The sequence below is a fragment of the Notothenia rossii genome (genome assembly GCF_949606895.1).
Source record: "Notothenia rossii genome assembly, chromosome: 5".
Classification (NCBI taxonomy): Eukaryota; Metazoa; Chordata; class Actinopteri; order Perciformes; family Nototheniidae; genus Notothenia; species Notothenia rossii.
In genome coordinates, this window is record NC_136903.1 from 34,283,967 (window position 1) to 34,306,988 (window position 23,022).

The 23,022-nt window shown below is 41.9% G+C and overlaps 2 protein-coding genes across 9 annotated transcripts in view; one reads left to right on the forward strand and one right to left on the reverse strand.

Annotated features, from left to right (window-relative positions):
* Positions 1-13,205, forward strand: part of LOC307041389 (uncharacterized protein) — a gene marked incomplete at its 5' end in the record, with an annotated part of 43,406 nt that extends 30,201 nt beyond the window's left edge. The window contains 7 exons of one of the 7 annotated variants that reach the window (XM_079684766.1): positions 9,220-9,439; positions 10,539-10,667; positions 10,760-10,805; positions 10,855-10,953; positions 11,288-11,435; positions 11,898-12,102; positions 12,490-13,200. In XM_079684766.1, the coding sequence (XP_079540892.1) occupies positions 10,910-10,953; positions 11,288-11,435; positions 11,898-12,102; positions 12,490-12,752 (660 nt within the window). In that variant the 3' untranslated portion in view covers positions 12,753-13,200. The other 6 variants (XM_079684761.1, XM_079684762.1, XM_079684763.1 and 3 more) reach the window with 6 other exon arrangements.
* Positions 842-10,106, reverse strand: LOC307041392 (uncharacterized protein). Of its 2 annotated transcripts, none has more exons than XM_079684769.1 (6): positions 9,789-10,106; positions 2,618-2,874; positions 2,327-2,517; positions 2,103-2,193; positions 1,401-1,573; positions 842-1,174 (listed from the first exon to the last, which is right to left on the reverse strand). In XM_079684769.1, exons 1-6 carry the CDS (start codon positions 9,879-9,881, stop codon positions 996-998), a joined length of 984 nt encoding a protein of 327 aa, XP_079540895.1. In that variant the 5' UTR covers positions 9,882-10,106; the 3' UTR covers positions 842-995. The 2 variants fall into 2 exon arrangements, with proteins under 2 accessions (XP_079540895.1, XP_079540896.1); XM_079684770.1 differs by lacking the exon at positions 9,789-10,106 and adding an exon at positions 8,937-9,055 and having other exon boundaries at positions 885-1,174.
* Positions 13,206-23,022: the final 9,817 nt, after the last annotated feature.

Here is a 23,022-nt window from a genome sequence, read left to right on the forward strand (position 1 = left end):
AACCTTTAGTAACTTTACAGATTTGGATTAATTATGTGAAATGTAATCAACACTTAAATCAGACTTTAGTTCCACCTGGAGTAAATTCACAAGCTACCCTGCAGTATACAAAGTCATTCAAACTAGCTGCACCTTTACCAGCTTTGAGAACACTTTCATGATCAATCATTATAAAACATATCATATATATTATTCTGAAATGGACCAATCTGCACAATGACTACTTTTACTGTCGCTACTTTCACTATATTTTGATGATAATACTTTTCTACTTTCACTTGAGGAACATTTTGAATGCAGGACTTTTACTGTAACAGAGTATTCCTACACTCTGGTACTTCTACTTTTACTCAAGTACAAGATCTGAGTACTTTACTTTTACTCAAGTACAATATCTGATTACTTCTACTCAAGTACAAGACCTGAGTACTTCTACTTTTACTCAAGTACAAGATCTGAGTACTTCTACTTTTACTCAAGTACAAGATCTGAGTACTTCTACTTTTACTCAAGTACAAGATCTGAGTACTTCTACTTTTACTGAAGTACAATATCTGAGTACTTCTACTTTTACTCAAGTACAAGATCTGAGTACTTCTACTTTTACTTAAGTACAAGATCTGAGTACTTCTACTTTTACTCAAGTACAAGACCTGAGTACTTCGACAACTTCTGATTAATGGTTGATTTCCAAATGTTCTGTTGGTGCGTGGATGATAAAAATAATAGTGTTTGATTGTATTGCCTTACGTATGCAGCTATTTGCCTGTGTTTAGAAACATAATTAAACATACCATGGACACACATTCAAACTATTTTCCATTTTTTAAACATTGCAGATGAACAATTAACAAGTCATACAGCTAAAGAAAACTACAACAATAATTTTCTGTATGATAATATCATGGAACCTGGAATTTGAACACACACCACTTAACAATAAACAATAAACTTAACAATAAACTTAACAATAAACGACTGAACTGCTGTCCACTTTAGGGTAGGGCCCTTAAAGCATCCAGTGCTGCAGACAGTCCAGCATCCTGGGTATACACTGGCTCCTGATCCCTGCACTTAAGGCATTGGGGAGATGTTATCCTCCACTCCTCCACACAGAGCCTGCATCCCACGATGCTTCGGCAGCAGGAGGAAAACATGGGTCCAGTCATTGTGTCTTTAAAAAGAAAAAAGACAGGTTTTTAAAGATATGCTGATAGTTACTGATTGATGTCATGGACTGTATTTCTGAAGCATGCACTCAAACTGAGAAAGATACTGTTCAGAAATAGATTTGAAAAGATTAACTTAGAATAATATGAAAATCCGGCACCTATACATTTTATTTTTTAAATACTGTTTGTTACACTGAGCATTATTCAAAGAGAAGATGAAAACAATACCTCTGCAGATCAAACAGCTAAATGCCTGTTTGACTTTTGGCCTTGGTACTACCAAGTCCTGGCTGGCTGCCACTATGTCAGAAATCTTCCTGGTGACTTCTTCCAGGCCTTGGGATGCATCCAGCAGTTCCTCCACCTTGTTGCTCAGTGTGTGGACTTCAGATAGCTCATTTCTGTTTTTGTCACATTTTGAAAATAGTTTAAGTATTAGCAGTCATTTAAGATTTGTTCTTAATTTTATTAGAGATTAAAGAAAGTTATGTATTCCATGGCAAATTAGATGATGCTAAATAAACAAGAGCATGTGGAAACATTTCATTTCTTGAAATTACATTTCAAGGATATTGTTTATAAATGCTGATTGTAGAACGGATGTTGACTGTGACTCTTCATACCATGTGCTGACCCACAGAGTACTGAGGTGTGCTACAGTGAAGCCCATGCTTATGCATGTCTGCCCCAGATGGCAAACGTATATAGCCCTTGAGCTGAAAAAATGCTAAATGGCCAGAAAGCAGCCTTTTTCAAATAATGAGAGGGTTTTGCCAGTCTGTTGTTAGCGAGTAAAATAAAGTGAAATGCTGCATATCGTGATCCTTCAGTTTGAGTGCTAGCCCTTCTTTACACATTACATTATTATCCCTATTGATAAATCAGTTCAAACCTTCTCCAGACAAAATCAGTTTTGTTATTCAACCACACCTGCTTCTTGAGCCTCTTCGACGCCATTGCCTGAAAGCAGAGCTCTCAACAGCATGGATCTTTCTTGCATTCGGCTTCCAGTACAAAGACCCTTTATGAGAGAAATAAAGAGTAAAGACACATGAAAATAAAATGTTAAAAGGGGCACATTGTTGTACTGATAGCACTTTCAGACCCTTATCTTTTGCACAAATGAAAATGAAATATAGAATAATTATATTTACCAATTGTCCCTTCAGACTCAACTATTTCATTCCCAACGGTGTCTGTAAGGATGTACTCCTCACTGTCTCCCATGGCCACATTCACTTTTCCTGTGATCAGTGGAATGCTTGCCTCTGATTCAACAAATCTGATCATGACCACCCTTGTGGAAACAATCTTTCCATCCATTATTTCTGACACATGTATTGACCTGTAATGCAAAAAGAACAGTGACACACATTTAGTTAGCAACATGGACTAAAACGTAACATTCTAAAGCATGCCAACGTATGAAATGGGCCTCTCATTACCTTTGAAATGACCGAGGGGTGCTAATTGATCTAGTCAACTGACTCATGTTTGCAGTAGACATTGGCTGACTATGACGAAAAGCAAACGGCCGTGACTCAGCTGGCTCTGTCTGGATCCTTTGAGTCTCCCCAGGTTTTTCTCCATGAACCTCATAATGACCGTGATCAGAGAGGTCCAGGGAGCAGAAACACCCACTATCCAATGGAAAAACCGCAACGTTGGCGGCATCAGTGATGAAAAGGCTACCTGCGTTGACCTAAAAGAAAATAACAGGTTATATATATTTCACAATTTCCTTTTAAACAATCACTACATTGTTCTTTGTCTTTCCATGTGTCCTGGCATAATTTCTTCCTTTGTGTCGTTTCTTTAATGATGGTAGTGGTTTATTAATTGTATTAAAAAAACATGCAGTTAGTAGTTAATCCTCAAGATTATTTGTATGCCTATATCAGACCTCAGTATCAATCTAAATGTCACTGATATAGTTTATAAATAAATGTCTTGCTGGACTGTACGACTAAATTGTCTCAGGGCTGTCACCAAGTAAATGCTGTTTTTAAGTTTCTTCTTGCTTCGCTTCTGCAAAGTTCAATTATAGTTATGCAGTTATTTGTGCAAAACAGTTCATATAAAATAATTATCATTGAATCTTTTAACATCTTTTCATGCCATGTCTATTTTGTGCACCAAATTAAGGATAACATCCGATAACATCCTAATAATATCCTTCCCCATTTACAATGTGATATCTAAACATTGTTTTGTTTTTAAATTGAATGATTAACTGACTCTCTCGTCCAGACGACTCGTAGCTTTATTGCTATTGAAACAAGGTTAGCTTGTTACACGTTAACATACTGTAACGTCCACCCGGACGTGTCGGAATGACGAGTGAAGCGTTCTCAAGTTAAACAGGTTTATTAACAACCAACGGCTCTCATCCGTCCTTTCTCACTCTCTCTCCTCTCGCGCCAAACTCTCACTCACCTGCACGCGCCCACACAGACACACACACACCAAACCCTCTGCTCCCCAACCCCGCCCCTACCTGCTCTCCTCACAGAAGCCTGACACAAACAGTTAACAGAACACTTGAACAATAAATGCAGATCGCTACATTGCCCCCCCCTTACTAAGTCCCTCGCCCCGAGGGAATGCATAAAAAGTCTCTGAGGTGGCCCGGGGCTCTTCTTGGTCTCTGAGGCCGCCTTGGAGTGAACACAGGCGGCTTCGCTTGCCGGCTTGGAACATCCTGTCCCGGAACAGGGGGTGAGTTTGGGGGTGGGGGTGAATGTGGGGGGTCAGCAGGGGACACAGTCAGTGAATCGGGGGAAGTGACTGTCTGGTTTCTCCTAGACGATGCTGGGGGTCTAGGCCGCGGATGTGCATCGCCTCTGTATGGGGTCAGCCGGTCCCTGTGGAGGGCCACCCGTCTCCCTCTAGGCGGCAGCTGGACCCTATAGACCACCTCTCCCAGCTTTTCCAGCACCTCACAAGGGCCCACCCAGTGACAGTCCAACTTAGGGCACCGGCCCTTCTTTCTTCTTGGACTATACACCCACACCAGGTCCCCGGCCTTGAAGTCCCCCCCTCTAGCCCTCGTGTCATAGTTTCTTTTCTGTCTCATGCCCGCCTTCTGCAGCTGATCGCGGGCAAAGGCATGTGCTGACTCCATTCTATCCTGGAGCCTCCTGGCATATTCCGGTCCCGGAGGAACCGCTGGTGTGTCGGGGGGTCGGCCAAAAGCCATTTCTGCTGGTGTCCGCAGCTCTCGCCCCAGCATGAGCAGGGCCGGTGTGCATGAGGTGGACTCCTGCACAGCCGATCTGTAGGCCCAAAGAACAAGAGGGAGGTGCATGTCCCAATCACGCTGATGCTCCGCGGTGAGGATAGCGAGTTGTTTTCCCAGAGTCCTATTGAACCGTTCGACCAGTCCGTCACTCTGCGGGTGCAGAGGAGTAGTCCGCGTCTTTTGCATGCCCAGCCGGTCACACATAGCGGCGAACACCCTCGACTCAAAGTTTCTTCCTTGGTCGCTGTGAATGACCTCGGCCGCTCCAAATCTGGCAAACATGCCCTCCACCAGGGCACCTGCAACGGTCACCGCCTCCTGGTCTGGTATAGCATACGCCTCTGGCCATTTTGTAAAATAGTCCATGGCGGCCAGGACGTAACGGTTCCCCTTCTCTGTGCACGGGAATGGGCCCATTATGTCCACCGCCACCCTCTCCATCGGGGCCCCCACCGCTAGCTGCTGAAGCTGGGCACGTGACTGATCAGTGGGACCTTTGTACGCCGTACAAAGGTCGCAGCGGCGGCAGAAGTCCTCAACATCTCTCCTGAGCTGGCCCCAGTAACAGCTTTGGCGGAGTCGACGCAAGGTTTTGGAGACCCCAAAGTGTCCTGCCCCAGTAGTTCCATGGGAGGCCTTAAGCACTTCTTCCCTCAGCGCCCTGGGGACCACCACCTGCCACCTCTCCTCCCCCGTTGCAGGCTCTTTCCAGGCTCTCTGCAGCACTCCATCCTTCGTCCGGAGAGCCTCAAACTTTGCAACCAGTCCTTTGGTGGCAAGCGAGCACCCAGCAACTTCATTCCACAGTGGCTTTTGTCCTGACTCCACCCACCTCAGCACTGGCTGTAGGTCAGCATCCTCTTCCTGCCGCGCTCTCCATTCGGGTGAGTCGATGATCCGTGCACCTCTGCAGACCGGCTCGGCTGGTTTATGCCTGTGGTCTCGCTCCTCCTCTGCACAGAGCTCCTTTTCTTGGTCCTCTCTCTTTTCACAGTACCGACAGCCGCTGGGAGCACAGGGGCGCCGGGACAGGGCGTCAGCGTTGGTATGGCGAACCCCCGCCCTGTGCTCCACTGTGAAGACGTACGGCGCCAGTCCTTCTAGCCAGCGTGCAATCTGTCCCTCGGGCTCCTTGAAGGACATCAGCCACTGGAGGGCTGCGTGGTCAGTCCTCACTGTGAAGGACAGGCCACACAGGTAGTACCTGAAATGGCTGATTGCTCTCACAATTGCCAGCAACTCTCTGCGTGTCACACAATAGCGCCGTTCAGCTTTGTTGAAGGTTTTGCTGAAATACGCCACCACTTTTTCCCCCCCAGGCCCCACCTGGCTCAACACCGCCCCCATCCCGACGTCACTGGCGTCCGTATCCAGGACGAACGGTAGGCTGAGGTCTGGGGGAGTGAGGATGGGAGACTCCGTCAAGGCCTTCTTTAAAGAGCTGAAGGCCAGCTCACACTCTGGAGTCCAAGCAAAATCACAGTCTTTCTGTTGCAGGCGGAACAGGGGTGCAGCTATGCAAGAGAAGCCACGCACGAACCGCCTGTAGTACGACGCTAACCCAATGAAGCTCTTCAGCTCCCGCAGATTGATGGGGGCTGGCCAGTCCTTTACTGCCCGCACCTTCTCCTCCAGCGTGCTGATGCCCTCTCCTCCGACTCGGTGCCCCAGGAACTCCAACTCTCTCCTCAAGAAACAGCACTTGTCGGGGTGGAGCTTCAACCCCGCTGCTGCTATCCTCTGTAGAACCCGCCGCAGGGCTCCTAAAGCCGCCTGGAAGGAGCTACCATGGACCAGGATATCGTCCAGGTAGACCAGGCACTCCTGTCGGGGAACGTCAGCGAGCACCCTTTCCATCAGCCGCTCAAACGTGGCCGGAGCGTTGCACAGGCCGAAGGAGAGGACTCGAAACTGCCACAGCCCCCTCCCAGTGCAAAAAGCTGTCTTTGGTCTGGCTTCTGGAATGAGGGGAACTTGCCAATACCCGCTGCGCAGGTCTAAAGAGGAGAACCAGGATGAGCCAGACACCAAGTCCAAACACTCATCTATGCGGGGCAGCGGGTATGAGTCTTTCTTGGTCACACTGTTCAGCGGTCTGTAGTCCACACAAAACCTCATCTTTGAACTCTTCTTCTTATTGACCATCACAACCCCCGAGGCCCAGGGGCTGTCAGAGGGCTCAATAATGCCAGCTGACAGCATCTCATCAATAGCGCTGTCTGCTGCTGTCTGATGGGCCAGGGGAAGGCGGCGGGGGCGTGTCTTGACGGGCCGTGCGTCGTCCGTGTCGATATCGTGCTGCACCAGGTGTGTCAGGCCCACTTCCTCTTCTGTCAGAGCAAAAATGTCCTTAAACTCCCACAGCACTTGCCACAGTTCCTCCCGCTGCTCGGGTTTTAAGTCATCACAGCTGCGTTTCCACACCTCCTTCACTGCCGCCCGTCTGTCCCCCTTTAGAGCTGCAGGTTGTTGTTCCGGGGCCGGGGGCCGTACATCAACTGGAGTACGGGGTGTGGGGTTGGGGCTGGGGTTAGCATTGATGACAGGGGGCATGGCTGCAGGGGGGGGGGTTTGGGGTGGGGGAAGTGTTTCAGTCACTCTTGATGTAGGTGGGTGTGGTGTCGTGGCAAGTGTGGGGTGCACCATTTCCACTGTGGGACCCCCTGGAAAGGCCAGCGTGTTCCTCCCCAGGTCTAGCACACAGCGTGCAACCCGCAGAAAGTCAAGTCCTAATATGCAGGAGTCCTGTACTGCCGCAACCCACACCTTAACAGACACTGACAGCCCCCCCACCTGTATAACCACCACCCCTCTCCCAAGCATAGGGGCTAGCTCACCGGTTACTGTTCGCAGTTTCACCAGAGTGGGTGTCAACCGTGTCCCCGCTGGGACCACGTCCGGTCTCATCAGTGTCGCTGTGGAGCCGGTGTCAACAAGGGCCGTCCATGGGGCCCCTGCCAGGGTGACGGGGACATGGCAGAAATCCCCCGCGTGAGTCCAGCCCACCACCCTCACAGACTCTGCGATGTCGTTTGCTTCTGGGGGAAGCGGAGCCCCGCTCCCCCCTCCGTGCAGCTGGGCTCTGTCCACTGGAGACCAGGCAGGATGGGACCCAACGGCGGGGGTCTGTGACGTCCCATTTACACAGACCCGGGGGCGTTTCCCTGAATATCAGCATTCATGGGGCACCTTGTGCTAATATGGCCGACCTGGCCGCACCCCCAACACACCAGAGGACCCCGACGAGGACGGTTGCTGCCCTGCGGCGATTGCAGTGCCATAGCACGGATTAGCTCAGTCAACTCAGCCGCCCATGCTGGTTTCTCTTGTCCTGGCTCCTCCTGTCTCACCGTTCTCACAACTGGGCCGCCTCCCGTGTGCGTGCTCTCTGCCGCCCCTCCTACAACCTCTCTCTCCAACGCCAGCTCCAGTGCTTCCTGCAGAGAGCGGGGATGTGCCAGTTGTGTCTGGACGCGCAGCTCCCTGGGGGTTATGGCCCGGATAAACTGGTCCCTAGCCAGCTCGCTCTGCACCTCAGGGGACATGTGGCTGTATGCCCTTCTCGCCAGGGTTTCAATGTCATTAGCCAATATGCGGAGCGGCTCACCCGGCTGTCTCTGTCTGCTTGACAGCTCCGAACGCAGCACCCCAGGCTGGCTGCATTGTCCAAACCGCCGCTTCAGAGCCCCAACCAAGGCCCCATAGTCAGTTCTTTCAGCCGGGCTGAGCAGTAGCAAACAGGATAAAGCTTCATCTGTAATACACAGGGCCAGCTGGAGCGCCTTATTGTCCTCAGACCAGCCCACAGCCCGTGATAACAGTTCAAATTGGGCATGGAAGGCTTCCCAGTCGGCTTTACCGTTGTATTTCGGTGTTTTAACTTGGAGCCGGGCGCCGCCATCATTGTTTACAACCGGCGCCGCGCCACTCCCGGGGGAGGTCCCTGCGCCAACGTGCCGCTTCCCGCCGGCCGAGTCGAAACCGGCAGCAGCATTTAATTCACGCCATAAATTGTCTTCTGAGTCACGCCATAAGCCATCCATCTCCTCCTTGACTTTCGGACGAGCTCCGGTCCGGTTCATCTGTGCTTCCATTATTTACCGGCCGATGAAGCAGAGCTAACGTTAGCCGAGTCAGTGCTAGCTGCGGCTACCGGCGATTAGCGGATAAAACTCTGGTTTTTTTTGTTGTTTTTTTTACTTCTGACACCAATGTAACGTCCACCCGGACGTGTCGGAATGACGAGTGAAGCGTTCTCAAGTTAAACAGGTTTATTAACAACCAACGGCTCTCATCCGTCCTTTCTCACTCTCTCTCCTCTCGCGCCAAACTCTCACTCACCTGCACGCGCCCACACAGACACACACACACCAAACCCTCTGCTCCCCAACCCCGCCCCTACCTGCTCTCCTCACAGAAGCCTGACACAAACAGTTAACAGAACACTTGAACAATAAATGCAGATCGCTACAATACCATGTGCCTGTTCAATCAATAATTAATCACGGATCTCTCAAAAATACCTGAAAAATGCGGCTGATTCTGTCGACGCGCATGTCGTCTATTTTAAGAGTAACTCGCTGGCTGCCTCTGAAAAGAAAGTATGACTCCATCTCCGTGTTTATTGTTAACAATATATTGGTATCGCCGTGTCAGACAAGTCGTTCTTGGCGGTAATGTGTGCATTACACAGGGTGCATTTACGGCATGGTGCCGTAAATGTACCATCAATTTACACCAGGACTGCTGTGCGCATGACAGGAAAGTTTGATCGTGGGAAATATAGTCACCCTCCTTATTAATAATAATGGAGTCCAGTTTGTTGGCCTACAGAGAAGTTATACAAAGTATGATAAAAGATGGTTATACTGATCAAAATATATCCGATCATCTCCAGTATGAATGTGGCTTAACAAAAGGGTTCTCCCAAACAAATATCCGTCGCTTTTTTACCCAAAATGGTATAGGCAGAGAGCGAGTGCACGATTCCCAACTGGAAGTAGAGGTTGCTAAAGCAGCTGTTGAGGTGAGGTAGGACTATGGCTTAATTCAGTGATGTAAAGTAATTACGTAGATTTACTCAAGTACTGTACTTATTACTTCATAGTAATAGAGTGGTGTAGTGAAGCGTCCTAAAACCCGGAAGTAAGTTCCTTCTGGTTCCCTCGACAAAAAAGCTATGCAATTTCGCCATAGGATTTTGGAAAATAGCTCGAAATAATGTCTGCGGTTGACACACATTTAAGAGACGGAACACGGTTTGTTCAGTCGGATAATCTCCACATGTCTACCCTACTTTTATAATTTTATAATCATAAATCGAATCGAAAGATTTATGATTTTAGGACGTGTCACTGCACGACTCTATAGCCTACTGTTGGGCTTCGGAATGCTGGGAGGAGTAAATGGCCAGAAAGAATCCAAGAAACTTCTTGTAAAATTGACAGGGTTTTAATTATAGTAAACATGACGTTCCTCTGAGGCTGCGACGGGAGAGGGTCCGTATAAACGTTTCAGCTCCGATTATAAACTCTGGTACTTCCAGTCTTCTCCCATTGGTTGGCGGCGTCATATTCCGTTGCCCTCTATTGACGTAGCTAAACATCCATTCATAAGCATTTAAATAGCTATATACATGATAGTTAACCATATAGTAACAGTTGATATGTTAGCATCGATGAGTGGCAGTTGGAGACGGTGTGTTTAGTATGTAACCACACGCGTTTTTATCCATCTCTTCACTAATGCTGCTTGATATGCTACATCCTGTGAATGCTAAAAACAATGCAACTTCCGGTTTCGGAAGCTACTACCCCCGATATTTGTCCGTGGGGGAACAATACATCAGTGGACTAAAGTTCCGGTTTAATTTGTATATTGATTATTCTCACAATACAAACAAATGTAACGAGCCCTGAATTATGGGTTTTCTTTGAGACGTAGGAGCTGAGTTGAGGCTTAACAATGATGTGACAGAAATACTCACGAATAACTTTGGACATAATTGTGTAAATAATAATGAGATAACTATTCTGGGGTTTTTTGGTTTCAATTAGAACTAAAAAAAAAACAGTTAAAACGTACCTTGGTCCTATTTAGTTTTAGTTTTGTGTTTACAAATTCAGACTGGACCAACATATGGAAGAAAAATGATGACTGGTTACCTGGCCTCAAAAGGAATCCGAGCATCAGAGGGGCTTGTTGGCCGTGTCCTCAGAGAAACTAACCAGCCATATCATGCAGATCGGTATCGTGTAGGTATTATTAAAAAACATCTAGATGTTCCTGTATTGTACATTGCTGTGAACATATTGTGAGAACAATAACATTGTGTTTAATTCCTCAGAGATTAAGGAATTTAAATCCAGTGCCATACAGTGCAGAGTACATGGGTCACAAATTGCACATTGACTAAAACGAGAAACTGGTGATGTATGGGGTGACCCACGTCCTTGCCGTGGACGGATTCTCCAGCAACATTGTAAGCCACTCCACCATGCCAGTGAAAAACAACCTGACCATATATCAAGAGGTTTACCAGTAAGTTTCAGTGCCCTGTTTCTGTTATAATAATATAATAATAACCTAATAAAAAGGTTGCAAACAGCAGACAGTAAATAATTTAGTAAACGTTTAGCTAAATAAAAACACAATGGCTAAATGTAGCTTTATTTGAACAGTTTTATTTGGGAAAGATATTGTAAATTGAAAACTACTGACAGGTAACCACTGTATATTGTACGTTACTTGGTAATTGATCGATGAGATCAACATTTTAACTGCGTACAAAATTCGCTTTAGCAATGCTTAGGTCGTAACAACAAACATGAAATTCTGTTACATGTCATACAACTTTTGTATTGCTGTTTTGCAGGAGTGCTGTCCTACGATATGGAATGTGGGACCAAATCCGAGTAGACCATGGAAAAGAATTCTACTTAACTCTTTTCATGCAGGAGAAATTGGCAGACTACCGGAATAACACAGGCAGACAGCCATACATGCAAACAAAGTCAACACAGGCGAGTTGTTTTTGTATCTGAATTGCAATCAACGTGTTCATACATTACATTACATGTTACTTGTTAGACGCTTTTATCCAAAGCGACTTACATACTCAATACTGTGGACAATCCCCACATAGCCATTTTTGTCTTTTATTCCTCACTTTATCTGCTGTAATCATGTAAATTACCCTGTGGCGAGACAAATAAAAATATTTCTGATCTCATTCCATTATTCACCCAACTGCTAGCTGATAAAGCTGTCAATAGACCCATGGCGTTCACTAAACTTCTCTAGGGGACTGCTAGCTTTTTCCTATGACATAGGAGAGATACACAGTACTTTTGAACTGGATACAACAGGAAATGGATAAAATACAAAGCCGGAAATTGGGAAACAAATTGGGAAATGAACAATGGGAAATTACAATGTGCTCTCTACATTTGACTCTTCTCATTTTTGTTTACTTTAAATTACAGAATCATATTATAGAAAGGATGTGGCCAGAGGTAAACAACAGGGTAAACTACCCTCTGAAAGGCGCACTCAACCACCTTGTTGACCAGGAGGAACTAAACCTCGAAGACAACATCACACGATATTGTGTGTCCACTCTTACCTGTCAGGTAGCCAAAATTGGACTTGACCGGATGGTGCAGTCCTGGAATGCACACAGAATCCAAGGTTTTTATAGCAGTTTTCAGAATGTTACTTAAGCCCCATAACAAATGACCTTCTTTATGCATTTTTATAAGTTGTACTTATATCCTACATTTGTTTCTCTCTGTATCCACTTTTTACACTAGGTTGATGGAAATGTTTAAATGTGGCATGTATATATTACAATATTTCAATAATTGTCTGAGTAAAGACATATCTACTATCTAGTTTATAGATTGCTCTTATTGCATGAAACATATATATCTGGTAAGTATATAAACAGTCAAATTAAAAACATGCTTTTTAAAGTTTGTAAGAAGTGTACTAATAGCACAGGCTATGAGGTTCATTGATATGCATGATATGTAACATTACACTAACAATGGCCACTTATTTGTGTTTTTTTTTAAGGTAAGGGTATCCCAGATCAACTTGCTCATGGTGGGTGCCCAAAGAGACTGCCTGCAGATCTTTTGCCTGAAGCTACAGATGCTGCAGACTGCTATCATCAGGACATGGGGTCCTCTCTGACAAGAGTGTCGCTGTTTGGGAGAAATCCATTTGCCACTGTGGAGCACCAGACAGCGGCTGAACAAGAATTTGCAAGGAACTATGCGCTGAACTCTTTGAGCATGCCATTCATAACGAGCCAGCACCATTCCAAAACGGGATAAAGGATCTCATAGGCATTGTAAGAAGATATGTGTAAAGGCAAGTGATCAGGAGCCAGTGTATACCCAGGATGCTGGACTGTCTGCAGCACTGGATGCTTTAAGGGCCCTACCCTAAAGTGGACAGCAGTTCAGTCGTTTATTGTTAAGTTTATTGTTAAGTTTATTGTTTATTGTTAAGTGGTGTGTGTTCAAATTCCAGGTTCCATGATATTATCATACAGAAAATTATTGTTGTAGTTTTCTTTAGCTGTATGACTAATTGTTCATCTGCAATGTTTAATAAATGGAAAATAGTTTGAATGTGTGTCCATGGTATGTTTAATTATGTTTCTAAACACAGGCAAATAGCTGCATACGTAAGGCAATACAATCAAACACTATTATTTTATCATCCACGCACCAACAGAACATTTGGAAATCAACCATTAATCAGAGGTTGTCGAAGTAATTAGATCTTGTACTTGAGTAAAAGTAGAAGTACTCAGATCTTGTACTTGAGTAAAAGTAAAAGTACTCAGATCTTGTACTTGAGTAAAAGTAGAAGTAATCAGATATTGTACTTGAGTAGAAGTACTCAGATGTTGTACTTGAGTGAAAGTACAAGTACTCAGGTGTTGTACTTGAGTCAAAGTAGAAGTACTCAGATCTTGTACTTGAGTCAAAGTCGAAGTACCAGAGTGTAGGAAAACTCTGTTACAAATAAAAGTCCTGCATTCAAAATGTTCCTCAAGTGAAAGTAGAAAAGTATTATCATCAAAATACAGTGAAAGTAGCGACAGTAAAAGTAGTCATTGTGCAGATTGGTCCATTTCAGAATAATATATATGATATGTTTTATAATGATTGATCATGAAAGTGTTCTCAAAGCTGGTAAAGGTGCAGCTAGTTTGAATGACTTTGTATACTGCAGGGTAGCTTGTGAATTTACTCCAGGTGGAACTAAAGTCTGATTTAAGTGTTGATTACATTTCACATAATTAATCCAAATCTGTAAAGTTACTAAAGGTTTTAAATACATGTAGTGGAGTAAAAGTGGCTACGCTTTAAACTCAAAAATATAGTCACAGAAAGACAGACAGACAGACATCGAGATAGAAAGACATCGAGACAGACATATACATAGAAAGACAGACATACGGACAGACTTGTACTTGTATGTATGAATATAATAATATACGTATATTTGTAACGCAGTCTAAAGGCAAAGACATAGGACCTTTATTTTGAAGAGTACAACGCAAGCATAGGGCACCCTAGCCAATCAGAAGCAAGGAGGCGCTGGAGACACACCCACTTATGGAAACGAAACATTGAGTGGTATACTTGTTTTAACAGTAAGAACAGAAAAACGAAAAAATGAGCTGAATTTCCATTTTTTCATTTTGGGGCAAAATTGAAAAAAAAAAAAAAGACCCGTTTCTGCTTTTTTTTTGTTTCAATTAGAACGAAAAAACAAACGGTTAAAACGTACCTTCGTCCTTTATGCTATGCTTTAAACCGATACATTTTGGTTGATCACAAAGTCACGTCCTAACATTTTATAAAATTAAGAACATTTTTGAGATTTCCAGTCATTTTTTGAAAGTGAAGTTGTTTCTTGAACGTGAATTGAGGTCATCTTTTGGAAAATAAAGTCATTGTTTCTCAAAGTTTAAGCCATTTTTCAAAACATTGACCAAAAAATAGTTGTAATTATTTTTAAAGTGCTCTTTTTGAAAAGTGCATGTTTGCAATAATGACTAATACTGTGGTAGGTATAATACATAATTAGTAGGCCTATTGTATATTTTAGTCTATGATCCATGTCTAAAGCTGTATAAGGGCTGCCAAGACTTATTTAAGTGTATTAATAAATACGTTTATGGTTAGTTTAGTTATATAGCACATGTTTAGATAGAAAGGCAATTCATAGTGCTTTACATTCAATTTAATTCAAAACCTTTATTTATCCAGGTAAAATCCCATTGAGATCAATGATCTCTTTTTCAAGGGAGACCTGCAGCAGTAGGTTCCACATGAAAACATAAAAACTTAAACAACAGAACCACAAAAGGACATCATTCAGCAAAATCCTTCTCCTTTGATAAAGCCTGAAAATGGCTAAATGTACCTTGTGAAGGTTTTGTAAAATGTTAGCGTGTACATATTTTGTACATGTTCCTTTGTAGGACCTTTTTCATCAACATGAACACACAATAGTTACAGCTATAAGGTGGTGAACATAACAGGAAATGTCTTAGAATGCTAAAGCATGAAACATGGGATTTCTTCACATACAGTACAATAAATAAATAAAATAATAACATGTTCAGCTTTTCAAAAGGAGATTTTAAAGAGGTCTATAAACTGACTCAAATAAATAACACTATAAATGTAGTTTTGGTTGATTGAAAAGACACACAATAGCATGTAATCCTGCAGGGAAACTTCATAGCCAAGCTAAATTAATAGCTAATCAGAAATTATCATTCTCTCCTCCATAACTTGATAAGAATGTATCATACAACCCGTTCTGATAATATAATAACAATGGATTTTATGCTCATTGTAAGTTATAGCTTCAATATAACATTTATTACAAAACAGTCCCAGCTCAATTGTGGTGCATTTATAGGTCATTGTGATGTCTGATTCAGAAGACCATGTGTTAATAAAGTTCCTCCTCTAAGCCTACTACAACTATAATAAATAAATACATCATTTTGAAAACTGAAGTCCAACTTTAAGTTTAGTTTTTTTAAAACTCATTTTATTTTTGAAAGGACTTGGCAGTGTGTCTGTTGCTAGCTTTACACAGCCGCTTCCCTGCTTCCCCGCTGCTAAAAAAGACTTCAAAATGAACTTACACTTTAACTTTGTCTGGTATTAATGACTGCCAATGACATTTTTCCCAGCCAGTATCAAATTAGGATTCAACAAATGAATAAAAACTTGTCTGGTTTGTCTGTCACTGGATCAAGAGGGTCACAGTAGTTCAATAATTCATGCAACATGACATAAACTTTCTAATGCTTCTTAGCACCTGAAAACGCCCCCTCCCAACATTCTCCCCCACATACACCACACCAGCTGCAGAGTGGAGGAACTTTTTATTGCTCCCACACAGCTGTCTTCTAAAATCAGAAGTACTCTATACAACATAAGCCTTATATTTCACTCATACAAAGGAGAGACTCTCCAAGATCCACTGCTTACTTCATACTGTATAGTATATAAGCAATGTATCAGTAGTTGAACATTTTCTGGCCCATTCACAGATATTTGGAGCTCAAAGGAAGGAAGCTGTTGTTTCTCTCAGATGTTTGTCCTGCTCTGCCCTCTGGTGGTGGAGGAAAGCTATGACATTGCAAATGAGTGTCTTTTCCATCCAGAGACATTTTTTAAGTTTCACTAAAGTCTGTTTATCCATAATAACAGGCAGGGATTGTGGAGAACAAAACAAAAATAATTGAGTCTATATTATTTATACATTTGGTTTTTGGTCTATATGATGCCAACACACTCTACCGATATGTCTCTATGACCCTCTTATGTTGACTTGGCGTTGGATTTTCTTAATTAAACCAGTTCATTATAATAATTGTCCCACTGTCTTGTAAATAGGCTACATTTAGTCACTGGAGCTGGTAGCACCAACTGGTCTTTGCTGAGACGATCTATAACTGCTTATTCGTTTTTGTTAAGACCAGTATTTAAAATGGACTTCACATTTTGTTGTCACAACCAAACCTAAGTCTGGATTGTTCTGAAAAAATAGGTTTTAAATGTTAAGTAGATTTTCAAGAGTCAACTATTTAAAAATGTTTTTGAAAGGTTAAGGGCATTCTTTGAAAATGTCGTGATTTTTGCAAAAAAGTGGTCATTTAATAAAAACATTTTTAATAAGTGAGGTTTATTACCAGAGTTTTTTTTAAAAGGGAGTTTAAAAAAAAGTAAATCATTTTCGGTAAAATAAGTAATTTATTTCTTCGAAAATTGAGGAATTATTGAACAAAGGTGCATATTAGGAAATTAAGTCATATTTTTGAAGATTGATACATTGTTGCATTATTAAGTAATTTTTCCAAAATGTTGAGGGACAAACCTTTGCTGCCAGTATGCCAGAGAAACAGTTGATATGTCCCAGTATTTATTAAAAGGCAGTGAGCCAAAGATAACAGGATGTCCTCCTGCATCCAGTCATGTTTTGCACTTAGCAAGCCGGAAGGATTTCTGGCTATTATGACCCACAATACCTTGGAGCAGGGGATATTAAAGCCACAGGGTTCAAGTTGCAAAGTCATAACAATGTAGCGTGTCTCAATGCATACTGCATGACACAGTAGGTTCTTTGTGAGGGCAGCTGCAGATTAAAGAAAACCGGAAAAGTATGAGATCCGGAATGCAGCCATGAATAGGGAAAAGTTAAGCTAACAAATCTACCAGACTTCTTTCTGCAGATTAATATGACTAAACATGGCATAGTTTGGTCCTGCAGCAGTAGTTTCCTAAGATAAAGCTGTACAATTCCTACTCAGCTGCAAACAGAAAGATAGAGACTAGCTGGAGAGCACAGAGGAGAAGCAGTTTAAGAGACGGAGGACACCAAAACAGACCTGTAAGGAAGGATCATGTTTTTCTTAAACGGCTGGATATGTAAAAAAAACACTGTGTACAAGGCCACATTCAAGAAGTTTAAAAAGTGAGTCAAAGTATATTTCCACAAATAAAAACAGAGTATCCAACATTTTTTTATTCAATTATTTTCTTTTGTTTTTCCATATCAATACAATAATCTTTCAAAAACACATTCTTTCTTCAAATTCAAAAGAAAATATTAGTATTTCTGAAACACCTCTTCACTTCTGCGCAGTAGCTGAAATAAAAATCAAGGAACGGATACAAGTCGAGAAAAAATTGAATTCAGAAAATTCTACAGTGTGCAGCCTCCTGACGTCAGCTTCTCTTAAACAGTTGGACAAGTGCAAAGGACTGACAACATTAGCAAATAGTGTGTCACAGAGAATATACCACGTATCAACCACAATGCATCTGTGAGCTGCAGATAATCCGTTTGGTATTTTGTGCCTTTTTCCTTATTGTGACAGCTGGGTTGCGTTCCAATAGTCCATTTAGTTTAGGAACCTTCCTAACCAAGTGAAATGACCCGGAAATACGTCAGTGGCAGCCATGTTAAGTGCCGTTCCAATTCTCCAAATGAAAGGAAAGGAGGTTTCAAACTCCCTTTATAACCTCCTTTAGCTTAGGAACCACTGGACCTCCCTTACCGAAAGGAGAGGAGAAAATGCTGCCCCACAATGCCTTGCAGCCGCAGGATTTTGCCGTCACACAACAGTTGGCCGTTCACGGAAACAAACGATTATGACAGAGAAGTTATATCATGAAAGTTACGGTGCTTATTAAGCATTTTAAAACGTAGGTGGTAAGTTGCCAAAGTGCTTTGTTTTGAACGTTCATCAGTATTATAATCAAAAAGAGAAATATGAACATTAGTTTTGACTGAAATTGTCAAATAAAGTCAACATTAAACTGAGCTGTGTGGGGTTTGCTCAACTTTTAAAAGATGTTTGAATGGTGATATACACAGTGATAGATGTTAAGGACTAACGTTTATAATAAATACATTTTTATTTATTTTAAGATATTTTCATACAATCATACGTATTGGGATCATTTGTATTAATGTGGACTGGAGGGAGAGGGTGACGAGCATAAGTCCTTTTTTATTTCAATTACAACTTTGGTCATGAAGAATATGTTTCTCTGTTGTCCACGTTCTTAAAGCATAAAAAAACAGCATCAGAGCACGGTGCAGAGTCTCTAGATGAGTCCCTCGTTCTTATTAAACATCCATGTCCGTTGTATAGAAAACTGTAGTTTCCATAGTTTCACCACAGCAGCAGACGCACACAATGACGTCCGCTGGCGCATCATAAACACGTCGGATAGTGAAAGTGCATTCGGATTCTCTAAAGTACCGTTGTCTCTTCTCCTAAATCCTTTTGAATTCTCCTATCCACTATCCCTTAACCCCGTGACGTTTCACTCAGAGGTCAAGAAATAGGAGATAGGGTTAGAATTTAGGAGCTGATTTTTGGATTATCGGAACGCGACCCTGGTGTTATCTCCAGCGTGTAGAAAACACTTCACACCTGTCGGACAAAAACACCACTGCTAATGAATGCATTGATACATATCAAAAGTGCATAGGTGTTACAGAGAAGATCAATCATATTTCAATTTAGGACTCTTTGGCAGTGGTGGTTTCTGCAGGACACACTGTACGAGGCTGTTCCGTGCTTCTCATGAAAAGACATCAAAAACAATCCCAAAGATGATCAACAACTCTAGTGTTAACATTTCCCTCCTTGAACTCTTAAACATGCGGCTGGAAATACTAAGGAGAGCATATGCATTTTTAAATAAATCCACAGATCATGCTCCCAAATGGGTTTCCTGTGTCTCCACATCATTGGTCAACGTAACAGCCTAACGGCAATGATTAGATAACGTTGCTCAGCAAAGCTCTTGTTGGTACTCGGGAAGGCAAGAGTAAGAATAACAGTGATTCAAAGGTTTGGGCTCCACCAGGCAGCAGAGACATGACACTTTGACATGTTTGGCCCTATTTTGTAAGCCACGTTAAGTTTACTAAGACTATGTGGTACCATGTTAACGTGTGATATGTCTAATATTTACTGCATCCTTCAACTAACGGTGCGTTCACACTAGACATGAAGGGAATTGTTCACGTGGTGCGATTACATACAGTCAATGCATAGAAGCTCATTCAACAGATTACGCTAATGCCGCAGCAAGGAGGAAGTAAAGGCGCAACATTTGAATAATTGGCTTGATGCTGTCTTGCAAAAATCGATTTTTATAAATGTATGCGTGCAACTTATGCAGGCATGACAAATAAAGACGCTGCTTTATTTGTGTCACATTGCATTATTTTGGGTTCTGTTGGAACAGTTGCAATGGTAGCTTAGCCTAGCCCTAAACAAACCTTAAAGTATTTTAAACCTTTTTTTCTGGAAGTATGGCAGACAGACCTGAAAAAGCATCGATTCAAGCTTTTTACTTCTCGATATCATTAGGTCATTATTTTGCCATCCTTTCGATACATTTATTGCAAAAAAAATGACAGGAAATATGTTAATTGTGTGTTCATATGACTGTAGTAAACAACGTTGATTCAGTTGTCTTGTTTGTCTTGATAATCTATGTTCCAAACACCAGACCGTTGGGTTTCCAAGTCGTATCTGGGACTTTCACAACATGCACAAAGCAGCAAGAGTGGTTCTTTTTCTCGGACCAAACGTTGTTGGTATCTCATTGGAGATAAGCCTCGCCTTTTTTCACGTTTTCACTCAAATATTAGCTTCGTTTCAGGTGTGAACCCACCATTATAATTGTTGACTTCATCAGTAGGCCTACTGAATATGTATGTTCTTTTTTGCATTTTTCTACTGTTGAGTTTCAACTTGATTGTCCACAATCTGGTACAGTTAACATCACTGTTCTGTGAATGTTCAGTTCTATGCAGTTGTGTGAACTGTACATTTTCTGACATGACAAATCAACACACTCTCACTCCATAATCGTCCAGGAGCGACGTTTGGTCAGGGTTCCGTGGCGTGCAGTTGTGACGCTCCTAGGCTCCTTCAGCTTCATAAAGGGACGCAAATAGCTTTCAACTGATTGCAATGTATTCCCATCTGCGGCGGGATTTGACACTCATGGAAGCACGGCATTCGTTTGTGTTGGCTGCCCTTAAAGGCAATGTGAGCGTCCATTCCCACTGGATAACGGAAAATTGTACACCCGGAAGTAAGTATTCCCCTTACTATCGATTGATTTTACAGTGATATCTGCACTAATCATCGAATAAAAAACACCAGATTATCCTTGTTAATTACACAACATTGATTGGTTTAAATTGTGTGCAATGATTTTGTATTTTTCCCCTTCGATTCGGAGAAACAAATATTTTTTGGGATTAAAGGATGGCAGAAGACACTACACTACCCAGAATCCCCAGCTATCGTTTAGGACTACACCATGTGCTCTGTTTGACAAACCCCGTGATTAGTTCTCAAGCTCTGTGATTGACCTCCAACTGCATTCCATATGAAAAAAAACGTTTCGTAAAAGATAAAATCATACTTTATTCATCAGTGCTTGCTTTACTCTTTGAAAGTCATCACATGAATGCATTGTAATAAATGGTTCGGCTGCATTGAATATATTACACATCTATCGTAGTTTATTTATTATTTGTATTAATCTACACAGAGATCGGGCTCAGAATAGACCGGAAACTATTCATTTACCGTTCAGTTTGAATTTCACAATAAAGTTAGTAGTAATATTTTGTTTTGATATTATTGTTTTTTTATTAACTACTAGACCGCTGGGTCATGTTAAGAACATATTTTCTGTGTTGCTGTGGGTTTTTTCCATCGCTTTTGTGTTACAAATATCAAAACAATAACTAAGTATATCCGTCGTAAACTAAACCAGAAACAGCAGTATATTTTATTTTGTTAACACTGTAAACTTGACAGCTTTTTAACCTTTTAACCCAAACCACCTACTGGTCAAAGCACGTTAATACACGTTTAGAGTAATGCAATGCAGGTAGATTGTGTTGCTTTTTAATGACTGTTTAAAATGCCTTTTTCTTAATGTCTTTTATTATTATTAACTACTTGTTACTTGTTGCTAGGGACGCTGATATCGATATTGTGTTTCGCAACATGTTCTCTATCTATGGCACGTCTCTACTGGGAGTGGTAGTTTTAAAAGACGTTTTCGTATTTCCCATAATAAGAAGTTGCCAGTATACTGTGTAGATCCCTGGAGGCAGGGGCGCCGTAAGGGGGTGAAAGGTTAGGACGATTCTAAAGGCCCATGACTAGCAGGGGGCCCCAAAATGTTTAGAACATTAAGGAAAAAAATTAAGTACCCTTTCATCAATAATTAACATTAATATAACGTTATATTGCGTAGTAGGCTACTCACTAAACTTAGGAATCATTTAACTTATTTTCTTCCAAAAGTTAATTATCCAAAGCCTCTGTACACCCCCCTCTATTTACATGTAATGGTTTGGTCCTAAGACTCCTGCCTCCAAACGCATCACTTTTCTAGCAGAGTGAAAGCATGTGAGGAGGGATGCGGTGGGTGTGGTCCATGAGTGGTGGAATTTAGTCTGTTAAATAAGCGTAGTCCATTATAAATTGTAATGTTTTTTTTTACTAAGCTGACATTAAGTAGGCTACTGTTAATATCTTCACAGAAAATTCAGAGGTTTTTCATTTCACTGCTCTTTTAGCTGACATTAAATGCAGGTACATGTTTATCAGCTATTCTAAATCAGTTGTCCCTCCCCCTGGTGCCAGGACTAACAGATCCATCTTCAGGCTCAGCAGCCCTGTCCCCCTATAAGGCTGAACCTGAACCAGATTTTCTCCCAACTGAAGGAGGTGAGCAGCATTGTGTTGAATGACATGCCACTTAACATATCTGAAGGGAGACTGGAATACAAAACATATATATATCAAAACAAAAAGCTAACATCTAATTTAAATTATACATTTCAAACACAGAATTTTCCCACATAGCCACTGATCTATATAAGACAAAAAAACAGCTGATCTTATGTTTGTGACCCCTCCTGTTGTTAATTGATAAGCCTGAAACATGCACTTGTCAAGGTTCAGAGGCAAATTTTGCAAATATGGCAGTAGCCATCGATCATCTTAAGATAAGATATACTTTATTGATCCCAAGTTGGAAACATTTGCGTTACATCAGCATGTGTAACAGTTGTAAATATGCAGTGGTGTTTATTTGTAAATCATTTAGTATAATCACACAAATTCTGTGTTTTATATTTAATGATTCTGTGTTCTTTATTTATTGATTGTTCAATACCTGACAAGGCCGGAGATGAAATATCTATATACATCATATAAGAGTATAATACACATGTATAATATCAGTTAAAATAAGTGCTTCAACCTAGTTAACATTGCTGGAGGTATGCACAAATATTGATAGATGTCTTGTAATGCACTATTGAGGCACCTGCGACCCAACTTTTTCATTCATTGCATACTGTAACTACACCGTTTGTGAATAAACCTTAGAAAATCTTGAAATCTTGAAAGGGATGTGCAAAATAGTCATTATATATAGTCTTTAATTAACTATTAGTAGAGAATAAAGAGTAATGAATATACTTTATAGGGATCCTATTAAT

Coding starts and splice junctions, on each gene's coding strand:
- LOC307041392 (XM_079684769.1), bottom strand. CDS start 9,881: ATGTTTACTATAATTAAAACCCTGTCAATTTTACAAGAAGTTTCTTGG. Junction 2,875..9,788: donor CAGCATTCCGAAGCCCAACA/GTAGGCTATAGA, acceptor ATTTTCTTTTAG/GTCAACGCAGGTAGCCTTTT. Junction 1,574..2,102: donor CGAAGAGGCTCAAGAAGCAG/GTGTGGTTGAAT, acceptor TGACAAAAACAG/AAATGAGCTATCTGAAGTCC.